The following is a 20,000-nucleotide window of genomic DNA, read 5'->3' as shown; positions in this document are numbered from 1 at the left end:
TCCAGTAATGAGTGACCCGAGAATGAAGAATAAATATATGTATAACTAGTTTAGCTTGTTCCAGAGGTAGATACAATAGCTAAGTGTGTTAGGTCTAACTCTTATACCTCATTCACACCAACGCAACCCCGGTTCAAGCTCCATGCTAGAGCTTTTCAGGTTCAGAACCGGTTCTTCGGTTTAGCTCCGGCTCTTTTCACACAACCCAGAGTCCGACTGGTGCTGCGTCATTGCGTCATCGTTTGCGTCATGACGTAACCTTTTGCGTGCCTGCTTCATAAAGCCAAGCCGCGCGGAAACCCCTCACAGCTCACACCGACAACAAAAACAATGGCCGATTGTGCTCCAGCTTCCTCTGTACCTCTTCAGAAGACCAGATTCCCAGTAGGTAGCTGGTCTCTTCAGTGGACCACTGCTGCTTGTTAAGTTTCTCCATCGTTGTGTACAAACTGGATAAAACGGGCTTTTTGTTGTTGTTCAGGAGTTGATCCCGCCCCTGCCCCCGCCCCCGCCTCGACGTGAGCGTGAAGTATGTGGTGCTTTTGCTCCAGCTGGACAATTTTTTGGTGCTTGAAATGAACCGGATTCCGGAGCTAAGAGGCTGCTCTGCTGCGGTGTGAACAGGAAAACCCGGTGCTTTTCAAGCTCCAGCTCTGAACCGGCCCTGAAACACCGTTGGTGTGAATGAGGTATGTGTGTGTTTTGCTCCGCTCACCGGTCCGTCACAGCGGGCGGAGCTGCAGGATTTCTGCTTCACACACGTTGCATACCGCTATTTCACTGTCTTTTTCGGACACCTTAAAATACTGCCAGACTGGTCAAGCTTGTTTTGCCGCACAGAAAAGTGTCATGTATTTTACGTCATGTGATCGGCTCTCCAGATCGGCATTTATAGAGAGCACTGATCGATCGGCAGAGAGTGAATACCGGCCGATCGATCGGAGCATCTCTAATCTAGTGTATCTGAAATCATGGGAGAAACAGCCTTCAACTTAGCCTAACTTTGTTGGAGTGGACCGTCAAAGAGTGAAACTAATAATGCATTTTGAGCGTGTGTAATAACAGGAAGACATTGAAATGTGTCCTTCCTGCTAAAAGAGACGAGGAGTTTCAGAAATCCCAGTTTCATGATGGTGTTCAACTGGGAAATGATTGAAATCCGGAGATAACGAAACGCCTCCCTGACACTGACCGCTGATAAAGATTCTTATGAGCACTTAAGAGGAGACATTAAGAGAAACTAAGCTGAGGAGTTTTTGTCAAACCACTAACCTTCTCAAATTCTTCAAACAAGCTAAAAGATAATCTGTTTCCCGGACTTGTTAAGTGGTTGGACCACCTGCTGTGTCTCTTTGTGTTTCCTCTTTAAAAAGACACTTTCCAAATGAGAGAATAGGCGCTTTCACACCGCAGTACTTCTCCCACAAAGGTTCATGAGAACTTAGTTCATCAGAACTCTTTAGTTCTGATGAACTAAGTACAGATCGCGTTCACACCGGAATAAGTCAAATGAAGCCGCTGACGTCACTTCTTCTTCTTCTGCTTTGGGTTTACTGGCAGGCCGCAAACAACTTCACGGCGTATACTGCCGCCCAAAATCCCCGGCCGGAAGTCCCCGGAGTTAGGGACTGGCTTCAGAGTAAATCGCCAGAACGCCGACACCTCCTCATCTCCACCGCTCCCATGTTTTATTTTGTGTTGCCATAAGTTAGTCTCTCTGCGTTTCTGCGCTGGGCTAATGCTAATAATGCTAATGCATGGATAATAAAATGGTGGGTTAACAACACTTTCTTTGAGTTTTACGGGGCGTGGTTTGCAATCCGCCCAGCCAATCAGAAATATAGCTCTTTCCTCACAAGAGAGCCGCATGAGAGTCCCTGCTCTCTAGCAGGGACGGAAAAGGGGGTAAAAAGGTTCTCATGAACTAATTTTAGTTCCGGCTCTTTTTGGTGTGAACGCGACATTTCGGAACTAAATCGGAACTAAAGTGGGAAAAGTACTCCGGTGTGAACGCGTCTAATGTTGCTTTCCTTCTCTTAAGCACATTGAGGATAAGTTCATTAAAGTTTACAAATGGAAACTTTGCAACCAAAAACAACAAAGCTTTAATGTTTGTTTTTAGACGAGGCTTGCTAACAACACTAATAAGTCACTAATAGAGAAGATAAAAAGTGTACAGAATGTATTTCAAACTACGCCTTAAACCTAAGAAAAGAAAATAGGGAGTGAAATTGAAAATGTCAGGGCTTTTAAGTGTGTAAACTAATCAGGTGAGCTGTCATTATAAAGGCAAGGTTAATAGCTGCTGACAGAATCACCTTCAGCAGACACCAAGATAAGAAAAGCTCTTTTTATTAGCACACACACACACACACACACACACACACACACACACACACACACACACACACACACACACACACACACACACACACACACACACACACACACACACACACACACACACACACACACACACACACACACACACACACACACACACACACACACACACAGCTGTATTTCTGAGCACATATAAATACTCTCGGAGAATCGATGTGGGAGATCTGCTTGTGTCCTGTTGCTGTGGACCATCAGATAGCGCCATTCAGCGGGGGGAAGGATTTACACGTCGCGCCGCGGCCTCGACACCCCGCACTAAACCCCTCTTTTGTTCCTCCATCACCTGTCTCAGATTTATGACGTCCAATTACAAGCACGGATGCTAACAGTATTCCCCATTAGCCTATCAAATGCTTTAATGGTTGTTCCCTCAAAGGGTTATCTGGCCTTTCAGCAGGGGCGTAACCAATTGATGGCCCCCCCAAGAAGATGTGAACAAAGACCTCCCTGGCTCTGCTTTTTGTTTTCCTGCACCGCTCCCCAAGACAGGTAATTAACAGGGAAGGAGTTTGTGGTTAATTTGCGAGATAATTATCTAAATTAAACTGCCTTTCGTCACACGGGGGCTCTATCGCACTCTAACTCGCTGCATGCTGCTATCTCTCCCTCGCTTGATGAGGGTGGTCAGGGTATTGTGCCGCTGTAGAAACAAAAACCAGTAATGACATGTTCGTCTTGCTTTCCTTTTGTTTTCCTCCGCTTTGTTTTGCCTTTTCTTTGTTGGCAAAAGTAAATGAAGAGGGTAAAGGAGCATAACGAGTGAGGGATATTGAGGAACACAGAAAAGAGAGGGAGATAACGGAGAGAGAATCAGTTTACTTACAGACTTTACAGCATGACAAAGGAGAACAGTGCCATTAACACACACACACTATAATCTGATCTGCAGCGGCTGTTATTTATCAGGTGGCTCTGAATAGCTGTTCGCCTCTCAGGAGATCAGATTACTGAGAAGGGATCTGGAGTGGGAATCCAAATGTAGTCTGCAGGAGAAACTGCGAGTTGTTGAAGTCCCACAGATTATAGCGACTGATTACTAGGCTGTTCAAAAACATGAAGACCATCAAGTATAAAAACATAATCAATACATCCTATAACTACGACGACTACAATCCTCTGTAACAGATGCTTCACGTCAGGATTTGCAGGAGTTAATGTACACGTTTTGGCTTAGACATGTGGCATTTAAAGGTCATCTTGAAGTATCATATGCCCACTACAAACAAACACACACACACACACACACACGCACACGCACATCAGAGTCCTGCACGGGTCTGATTTTCAATACCGAACCCGCCCCGCTACCCGCACATATTGCCAATTAGTTCCGCAACCCGACCCGACCCGCCGGCACAAGATCCGCAACCCGACCCGAACCCGCATATATATAAGCAGTGAAAACGTGCAATTATTAACACACGCAGTTGCATATTTGGCTCAAAAAGCCTGGGATGTTGTTTATTCTCTCCATCTAGGATGACACCAAAAGCCTCCCAGACGTTGGATTTCGCTCTTGAGGAAGAGTTATTGAAAATGCTGTATTCTCCGCTAGAGAGCTTCACCTCAGCCATTCAGAATGTGGCGCGCTCAGAAGCAGATTGATGCGCTGCAGAGGTTATGATTATGCTCGGTCCCGCGGGGGAGAGGTCTGAAGATTTAAATATTAAACTAAATTATTAAAATATATTTATTATGCAACACCCGCGACCCGACCCGCATCATCTTTGTTTAACCCAGAACCGAACCCGGAAAAAAGCGTTGGAAAAAATACCACCCGCCAATCACCTTTTTTGCGGGTCACCCGTCGGGTACCCGCGGATACCCGACCCGATGCAGGACGCTGACACGCGCGCGCGCACGCACGCACGCACGCACGCACGCACGCACGCACGCACGCACGCACGCACGCACACACGCACGCACACACACACACACACACACACACACACACACACACACACACACACACACACACACACACACACACACACACACACACACACACACACACACACACACACACACACACACACACACACACACACACACACACACACACACACACACACACACACACACACACACACACACACACACACATTAACAATAAAGTATTGACAGGAAAGGAAGCAGGCATGCGCAACAGTTGGATCTTAAAATATAACTATCATGGTACTTTAAATATGATTCCCAGAAGTCAAAAGATGCTTCAAGTCTCTCAATAGATTAAAGTGAATGTTCAAAGTTGACCACATGTTATGCTTCCATATAAAAGAGGGACTCTCATTTCTTCAGTCGATAACACAGACGCATGTATTTGACTGAATGGATTTCAAATCAAAATTTCTCAAATCAAACTTCCACCCAGTAGCGTCAAACTTTGTGAGAAATGTCATCAGAATTAGCCGTCTTCCTGATGCTTTTCAAATGCGATACATGGTAATTTGCATAAGAAATGCCTGGATGGAAACCCAGCTAGTGTTCCTGTCCTCACCGTCCCTCTCTCTCCGTACAGTATGAAGGAGGGATGATCACTCGCTGTCACATCTGTTGGCACGTTGCCATCAAGCCCTGACAGGAAAATAACACTCTTCAGGGAAAATAATACACTCGTTCTGCCATCGGCGCACCCAGACACATGCCTCAGTGTGTGTGTGCGTGTGTGTGTGTGTGCGTGTGTGTGTGTGTGTGTGCCTAAAAGCCCTCGTCGCTGCTGTCAACCTGAGTACAAAGGATCACTTTATATGATTAGTATGCATCTCTGAAAAACATATTGAACAAAAAGCCCTGCCCCGAATGCTGCTCCACGCCAATTAATGGATTAAGAAATTATTTTGAGGCAAGGCTTGTTGTGAGACAGCTATGATACGTGGCTGGAGAGGCATTTCTGTTGTGCTTATTGCTGGCTATAAGGCCCCCGATGCATTTTGATCATACACAGCAATGTACACACAACCAGATATTTGTCTTTACTGAGTGACAAGGCCTATAAAACATCCTCTGCGTCTTCACAAGCCATGAAAAACGACTTTGTTCCTCTGAAAAGGATGATATAAAAACACCCTCTCGTCTCATTTACCGTGTGGATTCAAACTAGCAACCGTCTGTCCGTCATCTCTGCAACGTTCAGAGGACAAAAGCCACTTTGACACGGCAGTTAACCCGAGACCCTCAGACGCCTTTAACCCTCCGCTCACTCAGCTCGCAGGCCTGTGTTAAGAGCTGCGTTTATAGATTTTGGAAAAAGCAGAAAATAGAGATAGAAATCGACTTGGCCCCAAGAATGACATTTGATTTCTTACTTAGTGCCACTCCGCTTTAGGTGAGAGGGGGGTTTGCTTTAGAAAGAGAGAGATGGGTGCACAATGACATTTATTTGGTCGTTTTTTACATCTGGATACGAAATAAGGAGCTTTTTTTCAATGGAATCAGAGAAAATGTTGAAATGTTGCCTCAAATGTTTTTTATGTTTTTTTAAACTTCACACCTTTTGCTGGTTTAAAAGTCATGAATAGTGCCAGGGGTGCTACAAGGATAATCATATTATTGATTATAATTGTTTTATAGAAGTAATCACATTGTCATCTGGGTAGTTTGTTTCGTAATAAATAACCAGACACACACGGCAAGTTTCTAAAGCAAACAATCAGACTCCTTCAAAGATAGCCTGTAATAAAATTTAAAATCACACTCTTCTTACACTTTCTCTACGCAATTAGTATTATATGGTTAAATATAAAAGAACGTCAGCTCTCTATGCAATTTGTAAAGTTTCTAAATATTGGAATATAACATAAAATAAGTCTACATTTTTAAACAGGGATTCTCAGGGTGTTGATATTGTGCTATCACCAAACTAAAGTTGAATTAAATTAGCACAATTAGTCCAGCATCCCTGAAAGACGGCTCTCGCCTCTCAAATGTCTTCTATTGTTATCTAAATAAAGAGTTTACTCCTTATTATTGAAAGGCTTTTTGGTGTATATGTCACTGAGTGTAACGTAATATTCATACAAAGGGGTTAAACTATTGACCTACACTTTTCTCTACAGCCAAGTACACTCACTGGCAGGGGTACAAATATACTTAAATAATTGTAAATGCACTGAGAAGTCTTTCTAATGATGTAAGTGCATTATGTGATAAGTGGAGTTTCTTCTGATTGGTATTCTGTCCATTACACATCCTGAAGAGAGCTCAATTCTCCATTTCAACCCAACAACGTGGAAAATGGCAGTCTATTTTCCTGCGCTAATGCAAACAACATAGCTGCTCTAAAATCAATGTAATTGGCTGCAGCATTTAGTGTGAGTGAGTATCTTGTGTGATGCTTCTAGTGCGATGATGGCAGCGTAGTTCCTTCATAGTGAGGGGGTCTGAGTAATGGGAGGAGCACTGACATGTGAATGGAAGGGGGATTATTTAAATATATACAGAGGCACATTTGCATTTGTGATGCACGTCAACCAGGCAGCTGAGAGGTGACGTGCCGTTTACAGATCACCCTGAGACAACGTTTTAGTCTAAGTTTTACGGTCACTTTTTCTTGAATAAATGCCACTTTTAAGACACAGTTTTCACACAATAAGGGCTATTATCATCTGCTTGTTGTTACAATACAGGAAAAGTAGATTGAAAACATTTACATGCTTACTTTTTAGAAACAAACTCCAGTCCCATGTCCTTAAATGTCAGGTTTTTTTAAAGGGACATTGCATCAACTTCACACATATGGAGAGACTTTAACAAAATAAGCCGTTTTAACAAAAAAGCCTGCACCCAATAATCGAGCGTGTGACTTTTAAAATGTAAAGAAAAGAATGCTATTGAATTGAATTATGGGAAATGTAGGATGCAGAATCTGTACACCTTGCACACTAAAACTCTGAATGTCTCAGTCTTTTCAAATCTGCCGAAAGCACGCCTTCCTATTTTGTTAAAGGGAAATATTAAATCCCAAAACTCAAAATGTTATCCCTTACATGGGAGTTTATATTTATTGCATTTTATTTAAGAAGTCATGAAGATACAAACTCAGAACAGCAAGGAACCTGCAGGTATGACCTTCAAATAAGTCGTATGCCCCTCTATCCAAAGAAACTGATATTTGCAGTAAAAAAATCTGATGGAAATGAAATAAACAAAGTCATGTTGAAGTTTTATATGAATTCACAGCCTTGTATTTGAAAGAAAGAGCTGTGAGGCACCACAAAAATCTAAGATCATCCGCAGGATATCCAATATCAAATGTTATTTCCCAACAAAAGTCTTTTTACTTTCTATGCAGGAATCCTGAAGTCAAATGTAAAACCTTTCAAGACCTTTTTTAAGACCCTTTCCATACATTTTAAGACCTCATCGCCACTTTGAGTTTTAACCGGTTACCTTGGCGACACACTTCACCTCACATTGACTGTCTATATACAGTATTGATTGTCCTTCCTCCTTATCTTCCAACCATTTGGACGCAGACTTGCATTTCCCCATAACGATGTTGTTTAACAACCGGCGTAAGCGGGCCTTCGCGCTATGACGTCAAATGCCATAAATAAACTACACAGAATCACACTACACACCTACGCAATGATTACATTCAGACAGACCGTAGAATACAACCTCTTTGGACAATTTATATACTTATTGAAAACAAGCTACAAAATGTAATACCTTGGAAAATGCCGTTTAATACTTTTTAATAGTCTTACATTTTTGCTAAATTGATTTCTCAACTTTTAATACTTTTTAAGACCCCGCGGACACCCTGAGTCACACGACACTGTGACAGTAACAAAGTGACCTTTTCCAACCACAGCAAAGAACACAAGCTCTGTCCGATGGCCGTCACAAATTACCAGAAGTAGAAGAAGACTGAGTTGCCCACTTATAGGAAATTGTAAATAATTGGGTTAAGGAAAAGTGTGTCAATTTGTGTGAGTTTTACATCAAATGTACTTGAACCCGGGCTATATTTGTCGATGCATTAGAGGCAGAGAGCGGCTGCTGGCTTGCTGGAGGCCTTTTTCACCACGATCTGTTTGTCAGCCTCCACATTTCCTGCGTGGAGAATGAATGCAGAATGCCGGATATCCATCACATTAATGCGGTTTGATAGCAGCCTGGCACTTTGAGGCAATTCAGTTCACAGGAAGGCTCTGGTATCCCAGTGCTCGCTGCTTTCCCTGCAAACGCTTCAGAGCGCTGCACGCCACTTACAAAATATTCCTGTGCTGGTGCTGGATTCACCGCTTTATTCAAATCTACAGTAAAGCTGTTTGTTTTGGCTTTGTTTCCATTGCCCTTATGTCTTTTAGTGAAATATCTACTTCGGCTGAGCGAGCGAGGTTGACCTGTGTTGGGGAAAAAATGGTGGTGGTCATTATATGCTCTGCAAATACCGAAAAGTGATTTCACAAAATGATGATATTCTGCAGGTAGGGACATGATTTGCTCATAAACTCATTAACAAATTCCTCAGTATGACCAATGCTGTCTCTAAATGCATATTAAAGTATTGAATTTCACAGCGGCTGACTTGTAGAAAAGACATTTAAGAAAATAAGTTCAACAGTAGAGAGTTTAACTGAATATGCGCCATTGCCAAGACGTTAAATAATATAGATATATGTTTGTTTACGGGCATTTAAAGTCAGTACTAAGAAGAAACAAAGCGAAGCATAGCAAGGAGAGCAGCGGTAATAACGTGTGGAGAACAGACTCAAGAGTGCAGAATGTAATGAATGAAAGTACAACCATATTTGTAAATATTTCACTTCAACATGTTGTGAATCTTCTATTCGTTTGATTGTTAAATCCGATAGCCATGTAACTATTTCTAACCATAGTTAACAGACGACATCATAAGACAAATCAGTAGATTTTTACGCACATTGTCTGGAAAACAGCTGTTTGCAGGCGTTACACACTCACACACATATACACTTACACACACATGAGTTTGTACTTTGTACACACAAGGGACTAATAGTGGTCAAGTCTTCAGTGGCCTCTCTGAGTTTGAAGGTGGATATCAAGCTCCCTCTAGTGGGAAAACTCTTCATGGCTGCACTAAAAGAATCCAAAAGATGTGTACTGATGGGATCCTGCTGCAGATCAAGTATAGAGGTCCTCACTGATAAATACTAGTCATTATGTAACGTAGATTGTCTTTGCATTTTAGATATCAATTATTAGAAAAAAGGTTGACATGCAGATACATTTGGATTTCTGAGCAACAGGCCTGACTTTTAGATTTCAGCTCACATTGAGAGTTAAGGAAATACACATTTCAACACAAATTATCAAAAACTAACTTGCTACTCACAACATGTTTTATTGCTACTCGGGCCTAAGTACATGAGAATAGCTGCAACCCTTTCATTCCTGCAGCGGCTGATTATACATTAAGACATTTCCCGCGGTTAGTAAATGGTAACTGAATTCTGCTTGTGACATACTCGATATCTTACACACACCTTATCTAAATGCATCAGATTGAACTATAAGAAGAATGCAGTGTAACTTGTATTTAATGACCTGTTTGGACATAAATCTGATTTGCATTAGTGATAGCTAACTACGAATGAGGAGTTCAAAAAATGATTTAAATAGTGCCAACATTCATTATCACTGAGTGTCTGTTTGTGAGACTGTGCTGCCCTCTAGTGGTCAGATCTAGACTCACAGCTGTAATTCAGTATTAGAGTTAATTCTCTCATATCTCTCAAATAAATTGCTCATTTTAAAAATAGGTGAAGCAATACTACAATAAGAACTGGATAAGGATTGTAAAGATGCAGAAATTACAACAATGGGCCCTTTGTTGAACACAGGGTATACGCAGGAATCCTGAAGTCAAATGTAATCCCTTTTTTAAGACCGTTTCCATACATTTTAAGACCTCATCGCCACTTCGAGTTTTAACCGGTTACATTGGCGACACACTTGACCTCACATTGACTATTTACAGTATTGATTGTCCTTCCTCCTTATCTTCCAACCATTTGGACGCAGACTTGCATTTCCCCATAACGATGTTGTTTAACAACCGGCCTAAACGGACCTGCGCGCGCTATCAAGCAGTGAGCGTGCGATGTCCTGTTCAGATGACGTCAAATCCAACGGGATGCCATCAATAAACTACACAGAATCACACTACACACCTACGCAATGATTACATTCAGGCAGACTGTAGAATACAACCTCTTTGGACCATTTATATACTTATTGAAAACAAGCTACAAAATGTAACACCTTGGAAAATGCCGTTTAATACTTTTTAATAGCCTTCATTTTCACTAAATGGATTTATCAACTTTAATACTTTTTAAGACCCCGCGGAGACCCTGAGAACATCTACCTTTTGTAATCAAACGATGAGCTCTCCACAGCTGAACCAATCATAAAGAGGGGCGTTAGATATGTTGAAAAGATTATAACACCAAACTGAAGCCATTTCAATAGTGAGCAAATCCCTAATCTAACTTTCTCATCACGATGACGATATGTAACTCAGACTCTCACACAGTTATACTTCCACAATGCAATGAGCCTCTGAATATCAGTCTTCTCAAATAACAACATTCAGGAAGAGCTCCCGACTGCGACGGAAAGTGTTTTGATGCAAATGATAAGACTACACACACGCACATACAGTATATCGCACATTTTTTGCTATTTTTCCAACAAGTAGCAGCTGGATATATCATCACTAAAGTGTTGGCTTTACCTGCTCGACCGAAAGTAACAAGAACATTATTGATGCCATGTTGAGATAATTATATTTTATATAGGCCTACTAATAAGTAAGACAGTAAAAAATATATGATAAGTGTACATTTTTTAGCACAATCATACCACAGTTAAACTAAAAACAGCTCTATTTCTAATCAATAGAGTGTATTGATTAGTATGTAAAGACAGCACAGTACCATCCTGCTTAAGTTACAATTTCTTATGTAGCTTGACATTTTGATGAGACGTCTCTGCCATCTCTACTGTATAAATGATGGTTAAACTGCAGACTCATCCAAAGACACGCCCACATAGCACCACATGTCACATGACTGAAGAGTGAGGAAGCAAATAGCCTCACATAGATCTTCAAAAACTCATTTGCAACGATTACATCTACAAGTCTCTGTCAAAAGACATTAGTTTTACTCTAAAAACACACACAAAAAAGCGTGATTTCAGTTTTTTTTTTAATGTATAGCCGACTCACCAAACTTAAATTACTCTAACAGCACTTCTTGGTTTCTTTGGCATGGAAATTAAACAATTGAGGGAGAGTGAGACTGAAGAAATAAGAGTGTGTCTGGTGACTGAAGAGTGAAAGCAAAGTGAACTAATGCTGAAATCAAATCTATGTATGTATGAAAGTATGAAACATGGAAATATGCATAATGCTGCACTTACAAAATGCCGGCTCAATCCAAATCCATGCTTATGTAAATATCCAGATTGTTGTGCATGTAAATGAACACAGTTCTCCTCCTCCAAGCAAGTGTTTCAAAGTCTTCTTCCACTGAATGAAGCCTGAGGACGGCTGATCTCCAGACAGGAAGCAAAGACGTTGTTGTTGTTGTTGGGAGTTGTATTCCATTTTTGAAAAAGTAAATGTACCGCACAGTGGATGATAAGGACCTCCAGAAAGTGCAGAACAATCATCTGCTGGGAAGTTGTGAAAAATCACTCCCCACATGCTGAGAAGATGCTTTCACTGAAGTTAAAACAGCTAAATGAGTCCTGTTTTTGCTCAGTGAGACCGTGGTATCGTCCCATCAATCTGCTGATGTTGCAGGTATGCTGTCACCTCAGGACCTCCATCACTCTTCCTCCAACATTTGGTGAGAATTTCAAAAAAACAGAGATGGCATGTGGAAGAAAAATGGTCAAAAAGAGTTGCTTAGATCCATCAAACGAAGGAGAAATCCTGTCCTTGGAAAAGAAAGACGAGTGATCCGTTCCCACCTGTTGGTCAAGTTTGACTGGGTGGTAACAGAGAGGAAGAGGAGGATGATGAAGAAGAAGAAGAAAGGTGAACGATGGAGAGTTGAGCATCCTGTCGTCTCTCAGCCAGGAGGATGAATGGAAAGCCTGCCTCTCTGCCTCCTTTTATATTCTCTCTTCCCCTGCCGCCTCGCTTTGGCTTTTACCCTGGCTTTAGTGTGTGTGTGTGTGTGTGTGTGTGTGTGTGTGTGTGTGTGTGTGTGTGTGTGTGTGTGTGTGTGTGTGTGTGTGTGTGTGTGTGTGTGTGTGTGGGTGCGTGTGTGTGTGTGTGTGTGAGCAGAGACAGACCTCTTTCAGAGCAGCAGGAATATATTATAACCCAAACAAAAGGCGCCGGCTTATTGTTTATGAATTACTAGCCTTCCAAAGCCAACAAAGGCCCCTATTTTCATAGAAAACTCCATTTTCATTTCAGCTCCATTTGATTACCAGAGCAAAGACAATAAAAAGGCCTCTCTGGGCTCAGCGTCCCAAAGGGATTCATTCCTCCTTCGCCACTGAAAAGCTTTCTTTATTGCTTTCTTTTCAGGGCCGACGTCAAATGGGCTTTTAGGAGTAAACCATTGACAAAACAAAAACTATTGCTTGGCTATTTTGTACAATAACAGAGCCGGGGGAAGAGAGGAGTCCTGTGTTGTCTTTGTCTTCTTCTGCTGCTACAGAAGGAGAAAATTGCAGAGGCTGGAAATTCACGGCAAGGCTTTGAAGGGAGAAGAGAGGGAAAGGCGAGGGAGTCACAATGCAACAATACAAGTCAAATCTAAATTATCCCTAGCTGTTGAGCACAGCGAGGAGACAGAGAGGGACTGTACCTTTTACAGAACACACACCTGTTGGTTTCACCGCCAAAACACAATGCAACCCGATGTGACTCACTGCCATCTCATCCACGATGGGGCTGTCAATAGTGTGTGGCAGTGTACCTCACTATTCTACCGTGTGTGTGGATGCAGATAATCACGTAATTACTTTTAAAGATGTCATTAAATCATTATGTTAATGCACGGAGATTATCTGTGGGTCAGTGACTCATCTGTTACCTGATTAGCGTCAGATAAAGTTGAAGAAACTCAAGCGTTTAAGTCAAACCCTAAGCTTCAACTTTAGAGTGGTTTATTCACAAAAGGCAGGGGGTTATTTTTAAGCTATTAAGACATAAATGAAGCAAAGATTAACTTAGTTTTGAAGATTTAAAGAGATAAACTCCCTTCCTGCTGAAGGCTAGATTTGTTCTCACTCTTTGGAGATGTGAAGTTTCAAAGGAGAAGAACAAAAGGTGAATTACCAACCAATCAGAAACAGGTTTATTGCCAGGTAGGTACTTCGCACATACTAGGAATTTGACTTGCATAATTCAATGGTTGTTATGCTTCAAAAGCTAATGGATAAAGTACAAACATATCTGTGTTACCATGGTTTTCTTGGGGGGAAACAACACCCTACGTCACTGTTGATCAATCTAAACCTGTAATCCACATGTGATCCGAGTCTTGATATAACGTCTTTCAGATAAACAGAAGAATAGCAGAAGATGCGCTTTCATCTTTCTGCCTCCTGCTTTTTGTCCTCCTGGATGAATATGTGGCTCGAGACAAAAGGTGAGCCAATCAATTATTCCTCCCGCTCTACCCGGTGCTGTTGTGAAAAGCGTTGACATTTGAGCTTTCCAGACGACATCTGCACATTGATATGCCTTCCATTGTGCGAGGCAGCCAGCCCTGCATCAAAAGGCTGTAAAAGGCCTTGTCAATTTAGTAAAGACAACTCCACAAAGACTCCTTTCTCCTCTGTTGTTATGGGAATAATGCTTTCACCCGTGTCCTGCCAAAACCTGTTGGCAATTTATCCAGGTGATGTTATTGATGGCATTGATAACAGACATCTAACATGGCAGCCGTCAAACTGTCAGAGATGCATTGTGAAACATCACAAACGTCTTCATGGAGGCTTTTTACAATGAATATGTGCACAATAGATGTCTCACCTTCAACATACCGTAGCTGACTGAAACCTCCATGTAAATATAAAATGGTAAGTCAATTGTCTCCATCCCTTAAATCTCCTTTCCCTTAAATGTCACCGTACAGCGTTCTTTACAAAACACACAATAGCGTCTCTTCGCCAAGCATCACGGACTGTTATGAGTCCTTACTAGAGGTCGTTTTTGCGGATGGTTTTCACTATGCATGCATTAGAAGTCCATTAGAAGTACTTTAAAATGAAATATCATCCATACGACACACAGATAAATCATAATAAGTCACATAGCTGTTGAGATAATGTACATCAGAAAGCATTATAGTTCACTGAAGGCACTTCCAAAGGTTGGTGTTAATCTAAATGAATGTACATATCATAGATATATGACTTACTCACGAGTCTTTTGTCTGAGCAGATAATAATATATACTACAAAGCTGGTACTCTGACACAGGTTCATATAAGTACTGAATACTAAGAAACATGTACAGATCTTTAAATTGTTGTTTACATCAAAAAGTATCAATGTTAAAGTACATAAGGTATTGGCACCACAATATACTTCAATTACAAAGTACTAATTTTTCAGTATGGCCCACATCAAATATGACTCGTATTATAATTATTAATCTATTATAGTTAATGTTCACTTGGTAAATGTGGGAACTATTTAAATTACTTGCTATACTGCAGGCTAGCTTAACCTATAATAATACATAATGGTTTATTATATTATATATTATTGTTTGGTTTTAAAGTAATGTAGAGTAAAAGGAAAAACAAATGCCTCCAAAATGTAGAAAAATATAAGTAGCAAAAATATATAATATAACATAACAACATAAACAAGTAGAGTACATTGAAAGTAGTTAAATACACACGTGCAAGCATTTAAACATATAGCAAAAAGACTAATTGAAATGAAGTATCTGACTCACATTTGCAGTCTTCCTCTTTCATGGGGATGTCGAAACTGCACTTGCTTCTTTGAAAGTCATTTTGTTTGTGTTGACATAAGTATTATTGTTATTCTTTGAAAGGTTGTTTGTTGAGAGTCTTCGTCCCTTTCTCTTGCTGCTAGCTTAGCACGTTAGCTGCATTCGCCACACAGGTGAAAATAGCACACTCTAACTAAAAACTAATGGTTGTTTAATTTAACTAACTTTTCCGAAGTTTGTGATTTGATAGTCTTTTTTAAATGTTTCTTTGTTTCTTCTCCAGCGACCTGTCTGCTCTCGGTGTCGAAGTGGCCTTACAGACGGGTTGTTCCTCACGTGCTAATTAACTGTTTCTTAATTAACGACAACGATTTGCACCTGGTGTGGATTTCGACAGGGTGTAATGCCCCGTTTGACCACGCGCTGTTTCACTCGTTTGAGGGAATCTAGCAAAAGAAAAAGACACGTTTAAAAGTCAAATGCAATTAATACATTAAAAACAATGTTTGTTTTTGTTATGTTTCTTATTTTTTCCTGATTTGTGGATTTTTATGGAGTTATTTTATTTATTTAAGTGTTTATTTTGTAATTAATGCCTTATTTGCTATCAAAATTATTTCTTAAAATGCAATTAAAATTATATTTGATTTAAATACCTCAATGGATTATCTTTAAAGGAAGACAATAATGGGAGTATGGTTAAACTTTAAACTAAATCTTCATGAAACTTCCTTGGTTTATTACTTACATTTTCTGTATACCAGGTTTTCTTAAATATTAACTTCATGTATGCAAATGAGGCTTTATGTTATTAAATAAGTGGATATTACAGACATTTTCAGCACAGAAATGTACTAGTTTGAAATGTTGTTTCATTTTGTTGGCATATTAAAGTACAAGGAATTTGGATATACTTGTATCACTCAAACACAAATAAATGCAGGCTATATTACATGTACATTAAAACCTTTCAGAATATATATGTATTGTGTGGTCAGAACTACCGAAGTGTAGATTTGAAAAAGAAATCAACATGAAACTCACCCAGTTGTGTACTAACATAAACTCAATGATTAAATGCATGATAAAAGATTCTTCTGGATTTGATTCCACATTTTATTCACAGACAAATGGGCAAAATAAATAGACAGGGGTGATTCTTCTCATTGTAACTACTGCTATATCCTTCATCACCATCACATTTAAACACACTTCAGTCACTTTCAGTTAAATACATAAGTTAATAATTGGCATACTGTATTACATAGCTTGCATACGTGTTGTTTCTTATTTAATCAGCATTTCCAGGTGACATTTAAAGCCTTATAAATATTTAAAGCAAAGGAAATGTTTTTCTCCACAAGGCAGGTCTGCTGACGTTACAGCGTGATCAACAAGGTCCAGTAGAAAATAAGTAGTGTTACAAATCAAAACCAGGCGATAAGAGTAAAAACACAATCACAAATATAAAAAATCATTCTACAGTCAGTTTCATATTGACATCATAAAAATCAAGAACATTTTCCAGTGTTGTATTGCTTGGACTTCGGTCTTGAAGCAGAGAGAGAAACGAGCCGACTCTCCGCTTGTTTCACAGAGAAACTTAAAATTCACTTTGATTGTTTTTGTCTTACAAGGCTCTCTTTTCCTACGCAGATACATAACTCAGAATTACTTCAGTGCAGTACTTGATTGTTACGTTCTGATGATCATTATATAGACGTCCACAATAGGTCCATAAGTGTCGAACAAGTTAAATACATTTTAAACCCAAAGTCCTGACTTCTTTAAAACATATTTAAGAAGTGGAAGAACAGCAGAATAACAGATCCTCTGTTTGAGTCCATGTCGCTGGGTTTAAAAACTTAGTAAAATACAAACCTTCAAAATAAAAACACCAGGAATGTGAATATCCAGTGAAGCAATGCAGTGGATCCCTAAAATATAATAGTAGTCGGTTGCAAAAAGCATAATTTTAACAACAATAAAAAAAACTTAATCTCATCCTGTTAGTTACAGGTGCTGGTAAATGTAGTTTTATTGTCAAATGTAGTACCCCCCTACGATGTTTAATTAATATAACAAAGAAACCAGCTTTAAAGTTAGTCAGAATCAAGAGCATATATCATAAAACATTTTTAAATTGAAATGAAATCGCTGCCAATGAAATGAGGTGGTTTTAATCTGTGAAATGAATAAACCCACGTAGCGTTAATATACTGTTCCGGGTATGGTGAAATGTCCGACTTAATATCAAATCAGCACAAGAGGAATTCAAGATAAATACACATTAAGTAGATAATAAAAAGGTTTGTTTGTCAGTGCTCCAAAAAAGGCTGTTTAAAAAGAGTGGGACAGGAAGTGATGTCATCGTGCCTACCAGCTAATTTGGCTTCACAGCTTTACGGTCAGTGAGGATGGCTTTGCTGATTTTTCTGGCAGACTTTTTCTCTCTTGGTCCACAGTTTGGTACAAAGGTCACTGTGAAGGTCATAGGAAGAGGGAACAGGTTTTAAGGAAAGGTCATTTTAGAGTCTGTGACGATCAGAGGTTCGTCTCGTCCCAGGTCGGGTCGTCCATGCTCTTCAGGACTCTCCGCACGACTTTCTCCAGCTCCTTCCTCGCTCGCTGCTCCTCCTCCAGCGTCCTCTTCATCCTCTTGTTGTCCTGCAGGAGGGAGACAGAAAATGAGTAAATATTTAAGGCTATTTCTTTGGCATCAATAGTAACTTTTAGCATCTATTTATGAACACACAGTTAAATCCAAATGTTTGTAGTTTTGTATATTTACATGTTGAAGTCCGTCAAATGTGTAAATATGAACAATGACATTTAATTTGATTATTGCAGTGCATTGTCATTGCTGCTACCTCTGCTTTAATCACTGCTTTAATTGAATTCTGTCTATTTGTACGGCCCGTCCACACAGCAGCTTTAAAAAAATCTTCCAACGCTTCTCTGCCCATTCACTTTAAATGGGGGTGACGTCACTTTGCCTCGCTTTTCGCCGAACTGCATTGTGGGAAAGCAAAGCGAAGATTTCCAGGACTTTCAACATTCAAAAGTTGAGCAATGTTCAACTTTTGAAGCTGAGCTGGAAGCGTCAGCCAATCAAATCCTGTTTATGCAAATCTGACAGTTCAAGCGCTAGCCAATCAAACCGCGTGTAAGCTGGGAGAGCCAGACCGCAGTTCATTTCCTCATATTCCAAACGAGAAATTACGGTAGCAAATCACCCGGTTCTTTACGACCACTATTTACCGGGATACAAACCGGAGGAACCAGGCATGGAGGGAGGTGGCAGAGACAGTGGGTGAAACTGGTAGGTTTTCGCCTGTTTGGGGAGTTTATACTTCGTTTAAACTCTGCTAGCAAGCATAGACAGTATCTTTAGCCAGCATGGAATGTAGAATGAAATAGCACCATAGACATTAATCTCTTACATGTTCATCATAGCTCTTCCCGCTGACACTTCACCTCTGCCACATCATAGACTATATGCATCACATTAATGCACACAATGTCATACTCCTTTCTGCACATATTCTGAGTGGAGAAGAACCGGGGTTTTTTGCTTTGTATGTCGGGGGCGGGAGATTCATGTGATTGGTTGTTGGTCGAGTTGCTCGCAAAAAATCCCCAAGCTTTCAGGCACGCCCAGCTCCCAGATTTTCCAGATTTTTTTAAAGCTGCTGTGTTGACGGGCCGTTACTGCAGTGAGAGATGCATTTTCCTAAACACCTTTAAATAAAACCTTTCATGCATACTTGGAACTAGTTTGAACTTTATAAAAAAAGACAATTGAACAGTAAATGGATAATAATGAGGGTTAGTATAGTAATACATGTTTTTAAAAAGCTGCAGACTCACCTGTTTGAGTCCCTGGACCTCGTCTTTCAGGCTGTACACCGTGTCCACCAGACTCCTGCAGGAACACAGCTTTACTTTAACATATTCAAAACAATATTTGTGTCTCTGCGGCTGTCTCATATATTGTGTGTATGTAATTTGTCTTCTATGACACTTGGTTACTGGTACATGCTATGAATGTCGACAGGTTTTATTTGATATCTGGTACGTGTATACGGTTGTATTCCGATTTATGTTTTCAGTATCCACCATTTTCCATATTTGTGTTGTTGCATCCATTTTTGATTCTGCAGCAGTTCTTTTTTTTATACACTTCCCCATATTTATTTGTAAGTAGATTCGAAGAGACATGAGTTTCTGACTGCCGCTAGCTGAAGCTTGGTTGCTAGGTTACTAGCTGGGTGTTCTCCGATAAGGGGCCGGGGGAAACAAAGTTAGTGATTACTTGGGTTCCATGTTGATTTATTTCAATAGAAATTGTTGGGGGGAACTGAAAGGCTCTTACCGTACTGGTTACTTTGCAGCCCGGACATTTCCCCCAAAATACATTTTAGATGCGATCGCAACACAGAAGTACCTTTCAAATCCGATCATTTTTAAGACCTTCTAAATCATATTTAAGACCTTTCTTATTTTTTTGGTCATATTTAAGACCTTTTTAAGACCCCGCGGGAACCCTGCCATCAAGGGGATGCTTTTAAAGCCCACCATATCTATGTTAGCAAACAGTAAGTATGTTGTGCATAAAAACACAGCTTCATCCCTAGTTCTCACCTCTCCTCCACCACCGTTTGTCCGT

The 20,000-nt window shown here is 40.3% G+C and overlaps 1 protein-coding gene and 1 long non-coding RNA gene across 4 annotated transcripts in view; both read right to left on the bottom strand.

Moving 5' to 3' along the window:
* The window catches only part of LOC307034215, a 68,959-nt gene extending 53,325 nt beyond the window's left edge, over window positions 1–15,634 (bottom strand). For both annotated transcript variants that reach the window (XR_013806822.1, XR_013806823.1), the window contains exon 1: window positions 15,332–15,634. This is a non-coding gene — a long non-coding RNA (uncharacterized lncRNA). The remainder of the gene's footprint in view (window positions 1–15,331) is intronic.
* A 799-nt stretch (window positions 15,635–16,433) lies between these two features.
* Window positions 16,434–20,000, bottom strand: part of LOC307034093 (rho guanine nucleotide exchange factor 7-like) — a 20,662-nt gene continuing 17,095 nt past the window's right edge. For both annotated transcript variants that reach the window (XM_079672830.1, XM_079672831.1), the window contains 3 exons: window positions 19,976–20,000; window positions 19,202–19,256; window positions 16,434–17,998 (listed from right to left, as the gene is read on the bottom strand). The exon at window positions 19,976–20,000 is cut by the window's right edge and continues 72 nt beyond it. In XM_079672830.1, coding sequence (XP_079528956.1) covers window positions 17,876–17,998; window positions 19,202–19,256; window positions 19,976–20,000 — 203 coding nt within the window. In that variant the 3' untranslated portion in view covers window positions 16,434–17,875. The remainder of the gene's footprint in view (window positions 17,999–19,201; window positions 19,257–19,975) is intronic.

Source organism: Notothenia rossii (genome assembly GCF_949606895.1).
Source record: "Notothenia rossii genome assembly, chromosome: 3".
In the NCBI taxonomy this organism is placed as follows: domain Eukaryota; kingdom Metazoa; phylum Chordata; class Actinopteri; order Perciformes; family Nototheniidae; genus Notothenia; species Notothenia rossii.
The sequence above is the reverse complement of the archived record's forward strand: the minus strand, read 5'-3'. Positions and strand labels throughout refer to the sequence as shown.